This window comes from Lytechinus variegatus, chromosome 2 (assembly GCF_018143015.1).
Source record: "Lytechinus variegatus isolate NC3 chromosome 2, Lvar_3.0, whole genome shotgun sequence".
Lineage (NCBI taxonomy): Eukaryota > Metazoa > Echinodermata > Echinoidea > Temnopleuroida > Toxopneustidae > Lytechinus > Lytechinus variegatus.
The window spans coordinates 49,690,310-49,710,728 of NC_054741.1; the positions used below are offsets into that span (position 1 = coordinate 49,690,310).

At 33.8% G+C, this 20,419-nt stretch overlaps 1 protein-coding gene across 2 annotated transcripts; it reads left to right on the top strand.

The window, feature by feature from the left end:
• Positions 1–5,118: 5,118 nt before the first annotated feature.
• On the top strand, positions 5,119–17,809 carry LOC121408261 (cytochrome b5-like). 2 transcript variants are annotated; one of them, XM_041599665.1, is made up of 7 exons: positions 5,119–5,699; positions 9,883–9,919; positions 12,183–12,274; positions 13,449–13,475; positions 13,779–13,819; positions 14,711–14,781; positions 15,753–15,833. In XM_041599665.1, the coding sequence occupies exons 1-6, from the start codon at positions 5,559–5,561 to the stop codon at positions 14,742–14,744; spliced, it is 372 nt and encodes a 123-aa protein (XP_041455599.1). In that variant the 5' UTR covers positions 5,119–5,558; the 3' UTR covers positions 14,745–14,781; positions 15,753–15,833. The 2 variants fall into 2 exon arrangements, with proteins under 2 accessions (XP_041455599.1, XP_041455598.1); XM_041599664.1 differs by lacking the exon at positions 14,711–14,781 and having other exon boundaries at positions 5,128–5,699; positions 15,753–17,809.
• The last annotated feature ends 2,610 nt before the right edge of the window (positions 17,810–20,419 follow it).

Genomic DNA, 20,419 nt, shown 5'->3' on the forward strand with positions numbered 1-20,419 from the left:
CCTGCGCCATCTCTTATTTTACCAATTGGAGTGACATTACATTTCAATTGATGTATAGACACATAGAGATGTACTGATAAGTATGTTTTGCTAAGTTGATGTTAGTGATGAACAGTATTACAGGTGCATATATTGGATAACAATATACATATCAAGGGCAATTTATTGGTGTCATGGTAAGTTGGGCAATGTTCATCATGAGACCTACATGTAACATGTTTCTATAAGTTGGGATTCATTGAAGCTGAATTCATTGAGGTGGAGTTATCGACTAGAAGAAGTTTTCTGAAATACAAGTTTCTCAATAGGCCATAGATGTCATATTTATCATTTACCGGTTCTCACTTTACAGCTCAAATAAGTTTGATTGGCAATGTCGTAGATTTATATTAACTATTTATCATTTATTTATTAACTTGAGCTCTGTATACAGTCAGGGTATGTTGTACCTTCTTGGAGTATAATGGTGAATATATATATCTTAAATGAAATATCATTTAACCTTCCCTTAGAACTGTTTACATTTTATTATTGGAAAATGGACCTTAGAAAGGCCAGTTGTAAGGCTGAGAATTCATATATTAAATTCATTTATTTATATGATCATCAGGATAGAAGGATATGCTCCAAGGGGAGTGGAGAAAGTGCTTATAAAGTGGAATTCTAGGTACACTCTCTGTTACAAAACTTATATATTTGTCTTCTGATATAACTTCTATTTCATCTTATTTTTTTATATTTTATAGTGTGCATGCCAAGTATAAACACTTGGCAGAAAATTATTTAGTTGTTCTAAAACTTGGTAATCACCCTTCCTCATTATACTTGTAACAACGTTAAAAAATCTGGAGTTGTTTGAAATTCAAACAAACTTGCAGTATACTCTCGAAGATATATTTATTTTACTTGCATCTTCCGGTACATCTGCCTGTGTCAAATCATTTGGGACCACATAAATCTGTGTGACTTTGGAGAAATTTGACTTAGAAAAGGTATATAACATAATGTTATTCGAATAACATTGTCTGAAATGTATTTCCTTGCTGATGACAGATCATTACCATAGCAGAGATCTATATTTGATACAATGTAGGATATAAATACTCGTTTTATTTGTTTTTTCTTCATGTTACAAGTTATACATTTATGCCGAAAGCAACTGAGAAGTTGGAAAGTGTGTGTGTAAAATTGAGCAATTGATTACAATTCATTGCAGCTTGTTTTTTTTGTGGTATTGGTGTTTTTTGTGAATAAATATTTCTCTCTTAAAAAGACTTATCATTCTTATGAGCCATTAAATGCAGACAAGATGGGACAAGCCACCCCCAAACCACCAATAAGTCGCCGGGAATGGTTCTCTGTAATAATCCAAAATGGTAAATTGGTCTTCAAAAAGCCGAAATTTAAAAATTAGCATATCTGAAGGTGCATTTTTTCTTCATTATACTGTAAGATTTTGAATTGTAAAGCTGATCAGAGAACAAGATACAAGAGTTTCTTTGACACAAGTTTGTGTGGACTGCTTCGAAGATTCATTGAAAATTACACAGTGTGCACATTTTATGCTTTAGTGAACCCCTACTTCAAACTTTGTTTTATTTTTATTTTCTGAAGCTCTCGCTTTGTTTCTTCTGCATTCAATTGAGTATTTGTATGGGATATTGTTTATCAATTTTGATAAATTATGCATCATTTTAAAGAAGGATGTGCTTTTTCAAACTAAATTTAAAAAAAATTTAATTCCTTTTGGGCAACTTTTAATTGGTTTGGGGTGGCTGTTAGCATATGTCTTGCTCATTTTCCTTGATGTAAATTTATGGTTTTAAAGAAAATATTGTATTATACAAGGGTTCAGTCGGGATAAACATATTTTTTCATCCATGTACAGAATTTATTGATACAAGTATTTAATCATTGTATTGCATTGTATGTTCTGCTGATATGTGTTCTAGCTGATGACAGTTGTAATTATTTACCCATTCAGAAATTGTTTATTGATGACTGTTTGATGACATTGTTATAGTTCCTGTCTGTCTTTCTTTCTTTTTTCCTTTCTTTTTCTTTTTTTTCTTTCTTTCGTTCTTTCTTTCTTCTTCTGCCTTCTCTTCTTCTTCTTCGTCTTCTTTTCTTCTTCTTCTTTTTCTTCTTCACTTGGTTTAAAACTTAGTTTTGAATTTATATTGTGTTATACACTTTTAGAGTTTGTAAAAAAAAAAAACTATCTTTGATATGCTGTACATATGTGGAAAAGTAGTCATTTCAGCTGAAAGGGTAGGTTATGAATTTAATCTGGTTTTCTTTGCATTGCTATTTAGACATTTTGAGACTTGTCTATGAAGAACGTGTATCAGAATGTCCATCTGTGGTAAAAGTAGATTTCTTTCTTTTTGTAGTGATAGTATTGGTTGACACATTCTTGCAATACAGGTGTGCTTTTAGTAGAGGTATGCAAACTAATCATTGCATATATCTACTTATGTTTGTTTATTTATTTTCCACAGTGTTGTGCATAGAACTTTCTCTCCTCCAATCTCTCTCTTTTCTTTCATTATTTCTTTTCATCAAAATGCACCAAAAACAAATACACAAATACAGTGCATATATTAACTTAATGATGTAGTTTGATATCACTTCATTGACGTACGTTCTTCAGGGTTTTATTATACATGTATGTGCACAATACATCAATATATAGACATTGTTGAAAGGAAAGTACCCATAAAAAAAATGTTCTTCATTAATTGAAATATGAATAAATGGTACCCTCTTTCAAGATGTACAGAAATTTCATGATTAAGATTTATGTTTCAGAGTATGCCATTAATTTTGTGCAAACATTTTTTTCTTGTGTGTCATGCTACTTTACTATTTCCTAGAGAGCATAGTGTGCTTGTGGACGATATTAACTCTATCTCGTATGGATTATACATAATTTACAAAGTTTTATTGTTTTGCAGTGGTATTTCTTATCTCAATATCATGTTGAAATAGATTTAAACTGAAATTGTATAGTACTTTTCAAAGTACTCTACATAGTAATTAATCTCATTTATCACAATCTATGAAAACTTAGCTGAAATTGTTTGTTGTTTAAAAGAATTTATCATCCTGAAAACTTCAATATTCTGAGAAGTGATTACTTATTCCAAGCCAGCCTTTATCCTATCCTCATTTTGAAGTATGTAGTACTTTTCCTGAAATAGTGAAACCTATCGTATTAAAATAACTTATATTCATCAAGTCAAACTCCTTGGTTTTACTTTGTTTATTTGACCAAGTGAAATATTTATTAGTTCTATGACTCTTTATATCGTCTGACATCAAAATAATTTTATTTCACATGTATATGAATCTAAGTATATATTTTTTGAATGTGTTTGAATATATATCTGATTGGTTGTAATTATGCTGACCCTTCTTATCATCTAAAAAATGGGTCAATTAAAGGGCAAAAGGAGAAGAAAAACTTAAGGCACTATAGAAACAGAATCTAATATGATATCATATCAGCTTTTTCATTTCGAGGGGAGGGGGTGCTTCATGAGCATGTAGCTACAATGTATATACAGCATTGAACATGTGAAATTTTGAAAATGTTCTTTGATTTTCCTGCTGCTTGAAAATTGAATTTAACAAAAAAAAAGAGTCAAAAGGGGCCTAAGCTTTCGATCCTAGCAGAATCTTCTTTGGAGGCAAAATGACAAACATATAAAGTAGAACAACCATAATATAGACCACAGACATTCAACAGCAACACTAGAAACAAGGAGACAAAAGGGGCATTAGTGAGAAGAGATGACCATCAGGTTTTAAAAAAAATGTGTCACTTTTGCAGTTAACACACGTCAGAAAAGACTATAAAATTTGTCACGAACTGGGATAAGTAGGGTCTATGCCACAAAATTCTTCATGACTTCTGTCATTGTTCTGACTAGCTACAGCAGTAGAGAAATAATCACACTGCATCTTATGTTGCAATAAGGGTACAAGAAGCATTATTGTTGTATTATCATTTGGAACTTTCAATAAATTCAATTTGTCATCAACTTTTGTGTCATTGTTTCTTCTTATTACTATTTCTTCAAGATAAGAATCCGGTCCCTGTTGTGATGATTATACATTCAGCATGGACATCAAATAGATAAATTTATTTTATATGGGAATAAAATTTATTTTGATAAAATTCCACAGGGATCGAATATGATTATCATTAATTTCAATTCATATAATATACATATTGTAAAGAAATGGATGAAGAGAACAATGGTTAGGCATAGCTTAAATCAAGGTTCCCCAGAGCTATCTACCCTTTGGAAAAATCGGTGATGCCGAAAAAATGTCTGCCGGGAATCGAACCTGGGCCCCCAGCTTTGAACACTGGTGCCTTGGCAACTAAAAGAGTTGCCAAAACTGTTGTACAGTATAATTTCTCACATTTGTGTAACTAAGTTTCTCCCATACGTGTACTAAAGCTATAGCTTTGATCCAGCTGAGGCATGGTGGCTTGTCATTGTTCAAAACCCACCTACACCCGACAAAGGAAATTATAACTGGTATGGTATCAAATTTTTTTTTATCTGACGGTCATTCGGATCGGGGTCGCCCTTGCCACTAACCCGTCTCTGTGGTCTAGTGGTTAAGGCACCAGCATTCCAAGCCAGTGGGGCCGGGCCCGGGTTCGATTCCTGGCAGAGACAATTTTCGGCATCACCAATTTTTCCAAAGGGCAGATAGCTCTGGGGAAGCTTTATTTAAGCTACGTCTACTATATTGTTCTCTGTTCTCTTCATCCATTTCTTTCACAAAATATTTAAATAAAAGTGTTGCCAAAGCTTTTGTACATGTATAATTTCTCACATACTATATGGCTAAAAAGAATAGTAGTGAAATAATTACTGCTGTGCCAGCATTTGCTTTCAAAATATAGCCAAATAATGAAATCATAGTCTTGCAATCATAGCGACTCAAAGGCGGGGAGGAGGGATGGGCCCTCCCCGCGCTTAATGGGGGGTCCGGGCTGCTCATCATTTGCATGTGGCCGTATGGGGGGAGGGGACCGTATACCACTCCGCACCGGCGCGGCGCCTTGGATAATTTGGTATCATCAATCTCTCATTCTGCGGATCGACGGTACGATCGGGAGCAAATTATGCAAATGATACTAGTAGATGACCTTTCAACCTTCAATTTGTAAGAAGCGTGTTGGAGGCCGGTTATTCTGGATTTTAACCTGTTTTAATCGTGGTTTATTGGGTTTATTTAGTTTATCCAGTACCCACGCTTTATCAGTCTGACAGGGTAGAACAATATCGGGAATTATTTTCAATTACAAAGAAAGAAAAGCATTTTGTCTGATCGGACTTGCCGAGCGAGAAAGACACCGTGTCATTGAGGTAACTGCCCCGTCCCAGCCCAGCCGCGTTGCTCCGGTGTGTGAACTGTGATTGCAGCATCATAGCTACGAGCTACGTGTAGTTTTCATCGCCTTGTGTGGATTTGGACTTCGGCCCTGAGTGTGATATTGCGACTATTAAAGACATTTTAACATCTCTTCCAGTATGCCTGAACAAGAGCAAAAGAAAGAGTCGACAGATGCAAAGATTTACTCTTTAGATGAGGTCAAGAAACATAAAACAAGTTCATCACTTTGGCTGGTTATTCATAACAAAGTTTACGATGTCACAGATTTTCTGGACGAGGTAAAATATCAAATAATCTTGTAATGAGTTATTTGGATCTTTTATTTTATGTTCATAATGAAAAAGCCAAATGCTTATTTCAACAAATGATCATTTTTAGGAAATAAACTTCTTAAATGTCTAAGTAAGTCTTAAAACTCTTAATGTATCATTTTCAGGCCAGGGTTTTGCCAAACTTTTGCCCATTTTATTTAGCAAACTGATTTTTTTGCCAATAATTGATTGCAAATCATGTGCAACATCAAATTAATTGATCACCTGAATTTCATTGTATCACTTTAGTAGCAGTTGCTTTGTTATCTTTGTCTGATCAATCTACAGTTCCCAGAATTAGGGAGGCAGCGTAGCTCAGTCGGTTAGAGCACATGTTTCGGATAAGATCGTAGATCTGAACGTGAGGGGTTCGAGTCCCGCTCATGCCGAAACGCGGCTAACCAAAATCTGATGCTATAGCGTTGTGTGTTAGCGTGCCTCACCACTGTATTCAGTGCAGGTGTGAATGCAGTTGGAAAACACCCCGTCCATCGGAAAGGACGCAAATGTTGGTCCCGTGTATAGGAGAGTCACAACCTACATGTATGCACGTTAAAAACCAATACACTATTTGTCAAAGAGTAGGGTGTTCACCCGGTGTATTGCACCTACCAGGCCCTGGTACTACAATACTGCGAGAATCTTCAGGATTGAAGGATGTAGTCAATGTAGCTTGAAGAAGAATTAAAATTCCTTACTTCAAAGATTTAACATAGCATTGTCTGAATGCAGAAAACAGTATAAATACAGTATAAGAGTTGATCAGTAGTAGACAGAAATGACTGCTCTTTGGATCTTCGAATTATTTTTTCAATGCTGATATTAACTATTATTATTGTCATTTCATTTCAGTACTTAAATAGCAGTTCAAACTTTTGAAAAATGTTCTAAAGTTGAATTGTTTTGTTTCACAAAGCATGAGCACTTAGTGGAATTCTTTTTTTGTGGAACTGATGGCATTGCCCAGTTACTATTTTTTGTACTCTATTACAAAATATTGTAATTTTTTCCTTATTGAATTATTCAAAACAAACTTGTGAATCATCTTTGAACTTGGAACTGTCTTGTGCAATTGCCATTCTATATTTTGAATCCATGAAGAGTTTCATTAAGTTGTCATATCTTTTATAAATTTAAATATTTTTAATTAAAAAATGCTGAAGAATTAGACTGTTATCACATAAATTTGCATATAGATGCTGTACATGTAAATGAAAGCAAGGAGAAAGTAACTTCTCATTTTATCTCTGGTTTTCATGTCAGAACACTTCCTTGTTTGGTTTTCTTTATTTATTCAAAATTTCAAATAAACTTTTTGTTTGGATGGAATTGATGTTTAAAATAATTTCCCAGAAAAAGTTAGTGTAGAGCAAGATCTCTGGTTCACTGCTACATGTACCATCCTGCCTGTGGGGAATCTACAGGTATATGTATGGTATGCCAATGCTGTATAGAGCACACACTTTAAAAAATCCTTAAAATATCATTTTTGTGGCCATAATTATTGATTTCTATACAGTTGCATTTCAATTTTCATTAGTTACTTAGAATAATTTTTGTATTGACCAGAGCGCTCAAAACCTTGAAATTTAGGCATATTTTGGTGTATGCCCTCTATTGGTGGAAAGTACATGTAATATGGCAAGAAAATTTTCATTTTTCAAGATTTTTTTTTAATGAAGAAAAGAATAATTTAAAGAATCAAATTTACTTAAGACTAAAGAGCCAAGTTATATAATGAAAAGCTGTAATGGAAAATGACATTGTAAAAGAAAAATAAAGCATTTGTCCAAAAGAAAAAGAAAATAAGCCAAACACTGTCAACCTTATTTTGCCACACATGGAGATGTAACTGAGAACAAGGTTACTAGTGTGTCATAACCTTGTTCATGGAATGAGTGAGCAAGATAGCATTTTGAAAGAGTTTTTGTTGTTATGCGTCATGAGCTCGCCCCCCAAAAAGGGTGGTGCTGTTACACATTTTGGCTTCATGCTATAGTAATTCTTAATTATTTTCAAAACCATAGAGGCTATTCCAACAAATTTAGTATCATTTTAAAGCTGAATTAATAAGGCAATAGCCTGGAAAGTTTCATTGCTGTAGACTTTATAGAACTTGAGTTATAGCTCTCAAAAGTCAGGACACCAGAGGTGATGAGGGGTGGTGCCGGAAGCGGCGCTCCCGGAAGCGGCGCCGCCTGTACAAAGTCAATGGGAAAACGCAATTTTTGGTGCAATTTTTGGGAAAACATCAATATTTTTGTCAAAACTTGGCCTAAACCTACAAACTTGGTATCAAATTAAAGCTAACATACTCTACTTTACTGTCTAATGATTGAAAAGTAGGTTTGGCCATGTCATAGACCTGTGTGATAAGGTTGAAACATAAAAATCTGATAAATTTGCAATGTCTTAATTTTGACATTTCTTCCAGATTGACACATATTTGAATGACAGTTATTGTTTAGCACTAAACTTGCATCAATTACAAAAAAAAAAAACTTCCTACAATTCTGAGGGGATGAAAATACTGCTTAGTATCAAGGCAAATCATCCAAATTATTAACTGACAAAGGTCAATGACCTTCAAACATCCAGAAAATGTGTTACGAATTTTAGAAGGTTTAGCATTATTTTCTTAAAAGCACCAAGTTTGTACATCTTCACTGATGTCTTATTACACATTCATGTATATTTCACTAAATACACACACTGACATTAAACAATAAGTGTCTGTGTGAAATGGTCAAATTGACATAACCTACCTCAAATGCTATCATACCAAAGGACTGCATACTATATTTTGGCTTTGAACTCATCAAAACCCGCCATGGCTTTAAACTATCAAACACAGACTATGTGGATATAATGTGTGCAATTGCACTTTAGAAACTTCTTTCATGAAGCTGCAGTAGTCATATAAATATATGTATGTTTGTACATATAGCATCTGCAAACTTGTTTCAGTCTTTACTCCTGAACCTATAGACATTGTCTCTTGCATGTCATCATCACTTGGCAGATCATTGTAATAAGAGCCTTGGTAAGCAAATTGTGTAACTTACATTTCAATTGTTACTTTTCCTTTGAATTGTTTATGTACCTACATGTACCATCAATTCCTTTTAAAATGTTAATAACTTATAAATTCTGATGTACAAGGCAAAGAAAACCCAACAAATGTTGGTATTGCAAGCATTATAACACCTGATATATAGTATACGATTCCTGAAACGCATGATTTTTTGGCTAAAGTCGGGGTCAATTTTCAGATCACTAATTGAACATGAACCCTACACAATTATATATTGTTAGAAAGGTCTGAATGTGTTCTGCATAATATAGCATTATTTTGGGCATAGAGGGACTACACAAAATTTTATGACAAAAACCATGAGATTAAAAAAAATATCAGAATTTCCCTATTCAAGTCCATGTAAAACTGTTGCCTTACACCTAATGCTATTTTTTAGTGCAGATTTGGATTCCTTGTGCAATTTCCTTTCAGAAAATGTATACTTTTGCTATCATAGGGTGTATACTTTGCCAGATAAATGTTTTTAAAGTTGGAAGTGCGTCGCGAAAGCAAAAATCACCATGTAACGCAAAAGGGGGCGACCTCATGACACATGACCTTGTTTGTTCTAGTTGTTTTGCATCTGGCAGTATTGGAATATTAGGCTGTATTCTACACCCAACAAAATTAGTCTGCTGGGCCAACCCTTCACTCGAAATAAGGGTCTGAATATGCAGCCTACTCATGCCTTGTGTACTGAAGGCTCTCTCGAACAGCATTTTTTGTATGTGCTAGTCTTTGCGTGAGGCACACCTGTTGATCAAAGTTCCAATGAGGGGCTGTGCCTGCAGACTACAAAAAAATATAGACCGGAGTCAAAAAGGGTTTTATGGTACAAACGGTACAATTGTGACAATCAAAGCCAAGGTCTTGTGAGGTAATCTGCAATTAAACATGATGTACATGAAGATTCAAATCCACCATAAAATTTAGACTTGGACAGTTGGATGTGGCTTTTGACTGTTCACTCTTGCATACCTCTGCTGTTCAGTGTTGGAGAGGTGGAAGGGGGTATCCATATCAATTATTGAAATAGAATAATTTTGTTTCATTTTATTTTTTTAATAATAACAGCATCCAGGTGGTGAGGAAGTCATGATTGAACAAGCTGGTGAGTACATGTATACTGTCTAGTGAATGTAGGGCAAGTCTAACCTTGGTGTTTCTATATTCTTGACCCATCAAATGATAATAACCCTACCATGGTAACATGGCTCAACAGCCATTGAATTTTTTTTAGGGTTCCAAAGAAGTTAATAGGGAGTTTTCGCAAGCACTACACAGATGCTTTCTGGAACGTTGAGAATCTATTTTCAAAAATCCCTCATAAACAAAGCTCAGCCTTTGTCGAAAATTTGTGAATCAAAACAGGGATGTCATCCTGGACTCTGTACAAACAACTTATCATTTGCAATTGTGATGTTCTGGTTCACCAATTTTTTTTACAAAGACCTCTTAAAGCCGTCCATTGTGATTTTACGGGCATTTTCAATAGATTTACTATGTTGTAGAATCCATCCCTGTTGCAATTGCAAAACTTGCTGTTACCATTGGATGGCAGTGTTATACTTTATGCAGCGGGATCCTGGAAAGTAAAAATCATTTCACTGTATATGGTAGTAGAACTGTAGTAATGATAACACTTGGTACAAGGAAATCATGATGTAGCCTGTCCATGTCGTATGGACAGTGTGTTTCCATGTACATACTGTATATTTGTAATATAACTGGGCTAGTAGTTATTTAGAATTTTGCTGGTTGATTTTGTGTAGGTGACATAGTGCAGGAATGTACAGTACCAGTATACTGACTATACTCCCTAACAAACTGATAAGCCTTAATACTGAGTCAGAGTAGGCAGTTGAGGTAAATTAAGTTGAGGAAACTTAATGTGCATTGGATGTGAACACTTAGAATATTTTACAGTATTTCACCCAAATGTGTTCTGTTATACATGTACATGTATGGAGACCCTTCTTACCCTATAATTCTCATAAACATGCTCTTTCACTTAATTCACTAAGTCACTATCCAAACCAGAACTTTGTAGTTATTGGGATGGATGCTTGATGATGTTTCACAAAGCTGGTTAGAATATTTGAATCAATTAAAACATAACTGGTGACCCTTTTGAGGGTGCTACATGTAATTGAAATTCTCATTCATTTTGATTCATATAACAACAGTTAAAATCCAATCTTTGTAGATTAAAGTTATTATTTTTAACTAGCATGTGAATTTTAAAATTTAAGAAGATTTATTGGAATTCATATTATGAGAATATGTTTCTAAAAAGGGGGAAATTGGGGTTAGCTCATGTAGCAGGAAGAGGATCAAGAGTGAGTTTGTTTTGTCTTTCTTATTTTAAGCCAAGGAGTACCTTGTACACCATTCATATCTCAATACTTGGGTCATTTTATACCAGTCAATTACAAAACTACCCAAAACATACAAGAACTTTTCAGTCCTCAAAATAACTGATAATTATTTTTCCTCTTTCTAAAGCAGATGAATTTACTCTCAATTATGAGTTGAAAAACTTTCCTTGTCATCTCACATCAAAAGCTCTTTTACTTTGCTTTCACAATGTAAATTTTTCTGTTACCTTGGCAAAATTCCTGCAAGATTTCCTCTTTTTTTTGGGGGGTGCTAATTTTGAGGTGTTATCTGTCAGAATATTTGGCAAAGTACATACTTTGTCACACTTTCGAAATAAATATTCTTTTATTAGTTTGGTGTTAAAGCACAATATTTTATTTCAATATTACTAATCAACTATTATTATTGTTGAAATGCTATGCTAGATAATTGGATATTATATGAACTGAATGCGCATAAAGATGACTGTGTAAATTATCATTCCCAACGTGCTTTTCATACCAGCCCTACTATCACCCTGAGGCCGTGGCCAAGGGGTGATAGACGGGCCGGTATGAAAAGCTCCGAGGGAGTGATGATTTTCACTATCATCTGAATACAGAGCAGTCATATTTGTTTAATATACCTCATTGCTAATCACATAAACTCTCGACCCAAAAGTTTAAATTTAGGACCACTAGTGTAAGCCTAATTTGATATACTCAATTACTTTGTAATTCAAACGAGATGCTAACTCTGCTGCTGTTGCTTGCCTGGGCAATTGATCCACCAAGGCCAGCGCACCAATGGCTGCATGTAACCAAGCAGCAGTAGCACAGCAAAGCACAACCAGTAGCTAGATGCGCAAGGAGCAACACAACTTGTGGGCCTGCCCTCAGGGGTTACGAGTACTATCAGAGGGTTTGACTGAAGAAATTGACAGTAAGTCAAAAACTCTGAGATGATGATAGGCGGAATAGCACCAACAATTTAGTTTTATTATATTACATGTATAGGTGGTGATGGATCTGAGTCATTTGAAGACGTTGGCCATTCATCTGATGCAAGGGAATTAATGAAAGACTACTATATAGGAGAATTAGCTGAGGTAAGTAAACCCAAATCACTTCTGATTAAAAAAAAATGAAATTTCGTTAGAATTTGTGTAGAAAACCAGAAGGGCTTAATCTTGTGTACTTTTATTTGTAGTACCAGTATTTTATAGTGGAATATTACATGTACATGTAAATGAAAATTAAGGTGAAAATATGTTGATATTGTTGCATTTACAATTACAAGTTGGTTTGAAATTATGATGGAAAAGTGTTTAAATATATGAGACTGAGTCTGTTTTAATGTAAAATATAATAGATTTGTCCGCACCCAAAAGGCTGTGATCATATATTAGTGTGTGTGTGTTTTCATATTTAGAGATGTTGTAAAGCACATAGAGGGAAGTAACTTATGTGCATAACTGTGCTCTGATCCTAAACATAACTTATTGTTACTTTTAATCATTATTGATCATTTTGATATGTTTTCATATTATTACTTTCAATACTCTGTAAAGATTACCTGGTATTCTTTAAGTGTACTAATGCAATCATTAGTCTGACTGCTCTTTGTAAATTCAGTTTAATGTTTGAGTGGAAGTTCGCAGTTGCCTATACATGTATGTGCAGATAAATATAGACATAGTCTGTTTGCTCCATAAGAGTTTAAGTCTTGAGTAGACATGTGAACTTTGATTGTGATAAAACATCAAGTGATATTGCAAAAATTTGTCAAGCTCCTTTCCTATTGTGCAAACAATATGTTTTCTGAGCAATATTGAATTCACAAAACTTAATGGATTTACCTTGTATTAATCTTGTTCATATGAGGGCATCAAACTCAAGATCACCAAAGCAAATTGTTTAATAAAAATGTTTAAAGTTGTTTGCTTATTATCATGCCACTAGATTCAATATCTACACGTACAAGTAGCATACATTTTCTTTCATTTCTGTCCTGAACCTTAATAGTTTTCAGGCTAAGAGCATGAGTCTACACTATGTATGATGACAAATGATTCAGCATTTTTTTCCTGTAAAGTTTTGTGTATAGCAAACCTGTGCCTCTAAATAAATAGATAGGATAGCACTGGTGTTGTTTTGTATGCATGCATACATGTTAAGCAGAAATAATAAACTAATAAAGAAATCTTCATTATCTATAGATAGAGCTTGATAATTGTATGTTGTCTGATTAACTCATGACTTGTAATTTCTCTTTATTATCAGGAGGACAAATTTAATACATCAACAAGGGTAAGTTTGATACTCTTTTGTTTGTTGAAAATTAGTTTTAACCTGTAGCTTACTGGAACCTGGTGGTCATTGTACGATGCTATGGGAATTAGATAATTTAGTAGTCGGTGTGTTAGTATATATCTTTCCCAAACTTATATTGAGAATTAATATGTCTGCTTATAGTACTTTATGTACATAAAGTTAATGTGTAAAGATTTAGTAATGTAAATATACTGGTGAATGTGGTAATCACAAACATATTTTTGTGGACCTTTAGAATTTCTAATGAAATAAGCTTCTTCGGTATAATTTTTTTTACAGACGTCATCAGGATTTGGTAACCCATCAGAGTCTGGAGGAAGGTAAATTGAAATTATATGATAAGATTCATCACAATTGCAATAAGTTTAACTCCATGAAAAACCATTATTAATTATGTTTCTGTATAAAGCTCAAATTTCATGATTATTCAGCATAGTAACCCTCATTTCTTCATTGCTTTGGCCTGGAAATTGGGAAATTTAGCTTTGCAAGGTAACAAAGAAATGATGCTGTTCATAAAAAGCATATTCATGTCAAAGTGAGATTAATGACTTCTAAGTTCTATATTGTCTTTATTATGGACTAAATGCATACTTTTTATAACCGCACAATTGATTTAAACCTTAATCCCCAAAAAAAATATTCTAAAATTCTATACCAGTACTTTTTTAAAACAAAGAAAACAGAACAGTTCTTGTCCTAATGTGTTAAATGTTTGCCAGAAACTACATGTTTTTAAACCAAAATTCATCTACCTATATTGACTAGCTTTCATAGATATGCTGTCCTTATTAATTCTCAGATATGTCATTTGCTTTATATGCTTTTTTATTCCAAGCTTGTAACTCACTAATCAATACTTACATGTAGGTTCATGGTTTTAAAGGAGAGGGCAAGAGCATACGTGCAAAGCAATACAATCACATTAGAAAATATCAGTATTTGCTTGCTTGTGGATATAAATTTTTACATTATTCATATTCTATGAAATCATTCACCGGAGATATATACTTCATAACAGATTTTAATGTTAATTTTACCATTCCAAGGAGTGAAAACATATTTTAACTTCATTCTTTATGAATTGCAACAAGAAGCTTTTATAGAGAACTACATATACTCATTATTTTTTCCCTTTTTTCAAATATTATTCTCTTACCTTTTCACCAACACCATACCATTTTCATATTTTCATTTCATGTGTAACACAGCAAAGATAATACCAGTGTGTGCACCATATTTTAGACAACTGGTTCTCTCTGGAAAGCATACTCCTATATTGGTATGCATACCAATTCATTTGATGCAAGTTGCTATAGAGATACATTTGTACATGTATATAGGCTTTGCTTCCATACTTCTATCATCTCTTGTTTTTTTAAATTTATTTATTTATTTGCTGTTTTCACTTCCTATTTCCTTGAGGCCAGGCAGTAGTATAAAGTTTTCATATTGTATGTACATGTATTCTGTGTAATAGTCTTACATGTAGGTGCTTACAGGTGTGTTTTTGTATCTTCAGGTGCTCTGATGTACATGTCCATGTATTAAAGTACACTTCCTTCTTGTCTTAGCAGTGTAGACTAGATTTATGTGTTCTAAAATCCTGTCATTCTATAATTTAGTGTGTAAAACATCACATGTTAATTACAATTTGACACACAAATCAAAATATGGCTTGACAGGAATGCTCGTTAGAGGTAAATAAGAATTATCCATGATTAAGGATGATTTCAGGGGTCTATTTCATACAGTACATTTACAAAAATACTACCAATTGTGTGTTCTTTGCCATTGCAGTAACTGCCATACATGTATGAGCCTTGATTTTGATTCACTGCTGTTTTACTATCTGGTAGTAAATTAAGTACTTTCCTCTCAAAAAATATATTACTTTCTCTTAGCAAATGAAGTTATATAGGCTTATTTATTCCATGTATTAATAAAAGTTATTTCAAAATGTATAATATAAGACTAGCTATTTATAACACACAGTCATTGGGAGAAAATACTATGTTGGTCAGTTTACTCCCTTTTAAAAATTCATAATTCTGTCCTCGGGATGTGAAACCAACATTCCATATTTGCTTTCTGTGATACTGATACATTATTAAGTTATGACCCTTTTATTTATCAACATGTTTGTTTTTATTTGTTTTTCTTTTGTTCTATCTCTATTTTTTCGCTCTCTTCATCTTCAACACTCTCTCTCTCTTTCTTTACTATCAATATCTCTGTATTTCATTCGTACAGTTTCTTTCTGAACTGGATATTGCCTGCTGCTGTTGGTATTGGTGTGGCCGTTATCTACCGTGTCTTCTTCTCTGGCAGTAATTAAAATCACATCGATCCGTACACCTGGGACCAACAAGACCCCATTCATCCAATCATCGCTCTCAAAACCAATCGCACGGCGAGTCATTCTGATCAGTGACTTTGATGTTCTTCCTCGAGTATGCCGGTGGGCTAATTTTGCCAAAATGATTTGATATTCATTTCTTCAGACTTGATCAGTACAATCCAATTTGTTGGGTGGAAGCAATTCTTGTCCCCGATATTCTTTGAATTATACCAGTAATTTAATACGATTTTAGTCAATGTGCATGATGTTCTCTGGTAAGTTTGCTTGAAATCTGGTTATGCACATTGTAAATTCTGAAATGGCCAAATGTGTTTTGTAAATTGTTACCATCTTATGCTAGTACCTGCAAATTTTTATATTTAATCTTTAATACGTCTGTATATCTGATAACCTACTTTGATGATCTTCAGAGTTGTGATTTAGATGCAGTCTAAAGTGATAAGGTACATGTACCATGTTTGCATTATAACATTCATTAGTAGCATTTTTATCAGATCTTTGTCTCATATGTTATCCACAAACAAGGCATTGATTGTGTGATAATGAATTTCATTCCATTCAAGCAACATGGAATCATAGAGCAGGAATTTGCACACATTTGAAAACATATTTTGCATTTACATGTTCATTCCATTATGTGAAGGACTTTAAATGACTTAATTTTACTTCTCAATATATATTTTTTTGCGAAAAGAAAACACCATTTGTTGATTATCATGTAAGCGTGACAACAAAATCAAACGTATTTCTGGTAATTTTTTAACTGCATGGTGTACATAGCGGTTGGCAATTTGCATCGTTTCTTTGTTACAACATAATATCTCTTATATCATTAGAACTATACAAATGTACATGTATTCAGTATGTACAGAAATATATGTAATATTATGAATGATGATTAATTAAATCAAAATGTGCAAATTGAATAAGAATCATGTGAATTGCCATTTAATAAAACTTGAAGGTTTGAAAATATTGGAATATATAATTACAAATTTTGTGACTTTCTGATTTTGTACATAAGTTCAATGGAGGGTGCATACAGTGTAGGTCATATAATTATTAATTTCATGTTATCCTCACAAGTACTACTAGTAATATATCATCTACTAGACTGTTGGTGTTCATCAATGATCAGTTTCCTGATCTCAAAAGTAAATGGTCAGGTCTAAATTGTAATTCCCTTTGTTACCAATGATAAGTTGCATTTCAATATTGGTTCCCCCTCGTCACAAAACTTTTCACCAAATCAAAACAATCAAGGGATATTCCTCACTTTTATTGTCAACTCTTATCTTCATACCATTGAGAAAAGCAATCCTAAATCTGAGTTTTCTACTGGTCTAATTGGCTAAATCCACATTGTTCTGTCATCTATTTACAAGATGTAACAATAAATTTGTTCAGAATTTAAATTCAAATATTCAATTTACCTATTTTTTTAAATCAATTTAATACAGGTAACTTTGCTTAAGTAGAATCTCTTTGGACCAGAGACATGTAAAGTTTGGGGAGGAATTATTATTAGACCTCTTTACTATATAATCAAGCTCCCATAGGGTCTGGTCTAACAATTATAGATCAAGCTGTATGTAAATGGGGGATAATTTGACGTAGAAGAAGGAAATAACATTTTGCATTATCTGTGTCAATCACTGAACGTTGCATTTAAATGCACCTTGGGAGGTTGGTTTAAAATCAGGTCTTAAAGTAGACCAAAAGCTTCAGTCTCTGTATTTTGGTTGTTCCGCTGAACTGCGCTGGCTCCACTCACCAGTACATGGGGTGAATGGGGATGATAGTAATATGTCAGAAATTGTTAAATAAATCCCCAGAAACAACGGTTATTCCTGTCTAGTCTTAAAGGTACCATATGCATCTGTTTTGCTGAAATGAAGTTTTTCATTACAACCTCATTAACATGTACAGCAGGGTAGGCCTCTGGTTTCTGGTTTAGAAAAAAAAAATGGGGATTCAATATAGATTATTTGTCATGGCACAAGGGAGGTCAACTTCAGCAAGATTGACTGCACATGAAGTCAACATCAAATTGACCGTGCTACACGAGAAACATTTTATCCTGCATTCAAGTATCATTCTTAGCCATGGTTATTGGGCTCTATTGGGGCCCCACCAACCTACTCAGTTCATGGTTGAAGCTCTTTGTATTGGTAACCCACTAGACTGACCTACTCAGTGTATGGTTGAAGCTCCTTGCTATACATGTATATCCCACTAACCTACTCTTTTCATATCGCAGTCTGAAGATATATCTGTTTCACATTAAACACTGTTCAGTGTTTCAGTGATGATAGTACATTACACCTGACATTAAATATACAGTATGTGCTGCAAATTATATCTGTTTATCAGACCCTGCATCATATATATGTAGTATTCTCACAGGCACAGCTAAGGTAATTTTTGTCCTTTCTTGCTTCATTGCACTAATTCGCGACATTTGGTCACTGCTAGGTATTTAATGCTGTTTCAGGTACTTGAAAATTTTATTTTTAGTGTTAGTAAAGACTTTTTTTACTAGGAACCCAACAAGGAGAGTGGATATATATTTACAGAGAAATGCAAAATTATCAACTTGAATTATCTATTTGATTTGAAAAAAAAGGTTTTAAATGATTGATGAGGAATGACTGAGCCAACAAACTTTATCACACACCAGTGACACATTAGTATTTCTTGCTAATCTTTTTTTTCCATCTATGCTTGCTTGTATGATTTTATACCTACATTCTCTATAAACCTCTATTTGTTATTGACAATAAATGAAATTTATATAATAATACCTGTACATTTGCTGCCAATTTCTTTGTATGATAACCATTTGCTTACCGGAACCAGTGGAAACTTTGCGTAAACTTTGAGTATTTTTTTAAAGCGAGTTGCTACACAAGACTTGATCTCAATCCCAATGTCAACCTGAAAAAAAAAACATTGCCCTGGGGAGTGTTTCATCAACATTTTCATCCGACAAGTAGTCAGATCTGACATCTTTCTCTGATGTTGATTGGCTGAAAGGTACTGTTACTATAGTAACTGTCGGATAAAATGGGACTTGTCGGATAAAACGTCCGACAAGTCCTTTCATGAAACGCTCCCCTGAAGAAGATGTAACAAGATTTCTGCTATGACTGTGTGACTCGTACACTAAGTCTCCACTGAGCATACAGGCAAATCTGCTTTATTATAGCAAAGTTAATCTCTTATGACCACAGGATTTTGTACAACTTAATGAGTATTATAATAACCTGGTCTCAAATTTGCTCCAACTTGGGCCATTTGAATTGTAGGTTGACTTATGCAGAGTTACCTGTGTGCATGGAGATATGTGTGTTTGTTTCTCCATGCTACATGTACTTTGTAAGTGTATAACGACAGTTTTGAGTCGATAAAGACAATCTTTGGAGATAGCCCCTGATAGGCCTGTATTTGTATGTAGATATTGATCTCATGGTAAAATTTATTACTCAGATGAGTTGAAAATGAGAAAAGTGAGAGGAAGTGAGCAAGTCAGTGTTGATACAGCAGGAGCGTTGAAAAGATATTTAAAGGACAAGTCCACCCCAACAAAAAGCTCAGTGACATGCAAATGAGACAGTTGATGTCCCTCACTATTTCTTTTGTTTTTTATTGTTTGAATTATACAATATTTCATTTCTTTACATATTTGATAATTGGATCAACTTGACTGAACCATATAAACCAATGCTAATTCCACAGTTCAGGGAGGAATTAATCTTTATTTCACGTAACAAATCAGGAAAAATTAGAATATCTAATATAATGAAATACAAAAGGAAAAGTGAGTGGATGACCTTGGTCTCATTTGCATACTGTACAGGATGTGCATATAACTTGATGGGAAATTAAGCGAAATTTTTGAAATGGTCATAACTTTCTTCTTTTACATCTGATTTTGATGAAATTTTCAGTGTTATGCTTGTTGGATTTTTCTCTTTTTATTAAAAATCAACTTTTTCCTTGGGTGCACTGATCCTTGAAAATGAAGGGGGGAGATCACACATAAGATCACAACAATCATTTTACTTTCATACATGGTGATTGAAAACAGTGGGACAGTTGAAACTTGCTTGAAAATTGCTCTTTCCCCCCTCCAAGTTCAAAATCTTCCTGAAAGATTGGACTTGTGCAAAGTTACCTGCATTACCAGTATTTTTTTCTACACATGTATTCATCAACTCATAAAAATACACAACCTTGGTGCACCTTGTGCACGTTAATACTCACTAGGGCTGCATAATTTTGCATTATCATCAGATGTAAAACTGGTGTTATCATCCACCATGGATTATTGTTAATATTCTGCAAGGTTCCCATACTAGTACTACTTTTCCAGGAGGCTAAAAAGATTTTTCTTTTTAATGTGGAGAAAAAAATTCTTGGAGAAGACATTTTACAACCTTTTCTTGATGACCTTGGCAATGTAGTTGGGTAAAAGCCAAAGGGGATGCCTTGGCTTTACAGCATTTCAAGGCAGATAATTGGCCAACATATCAAACCCTTAAAGTATTATAGAGTT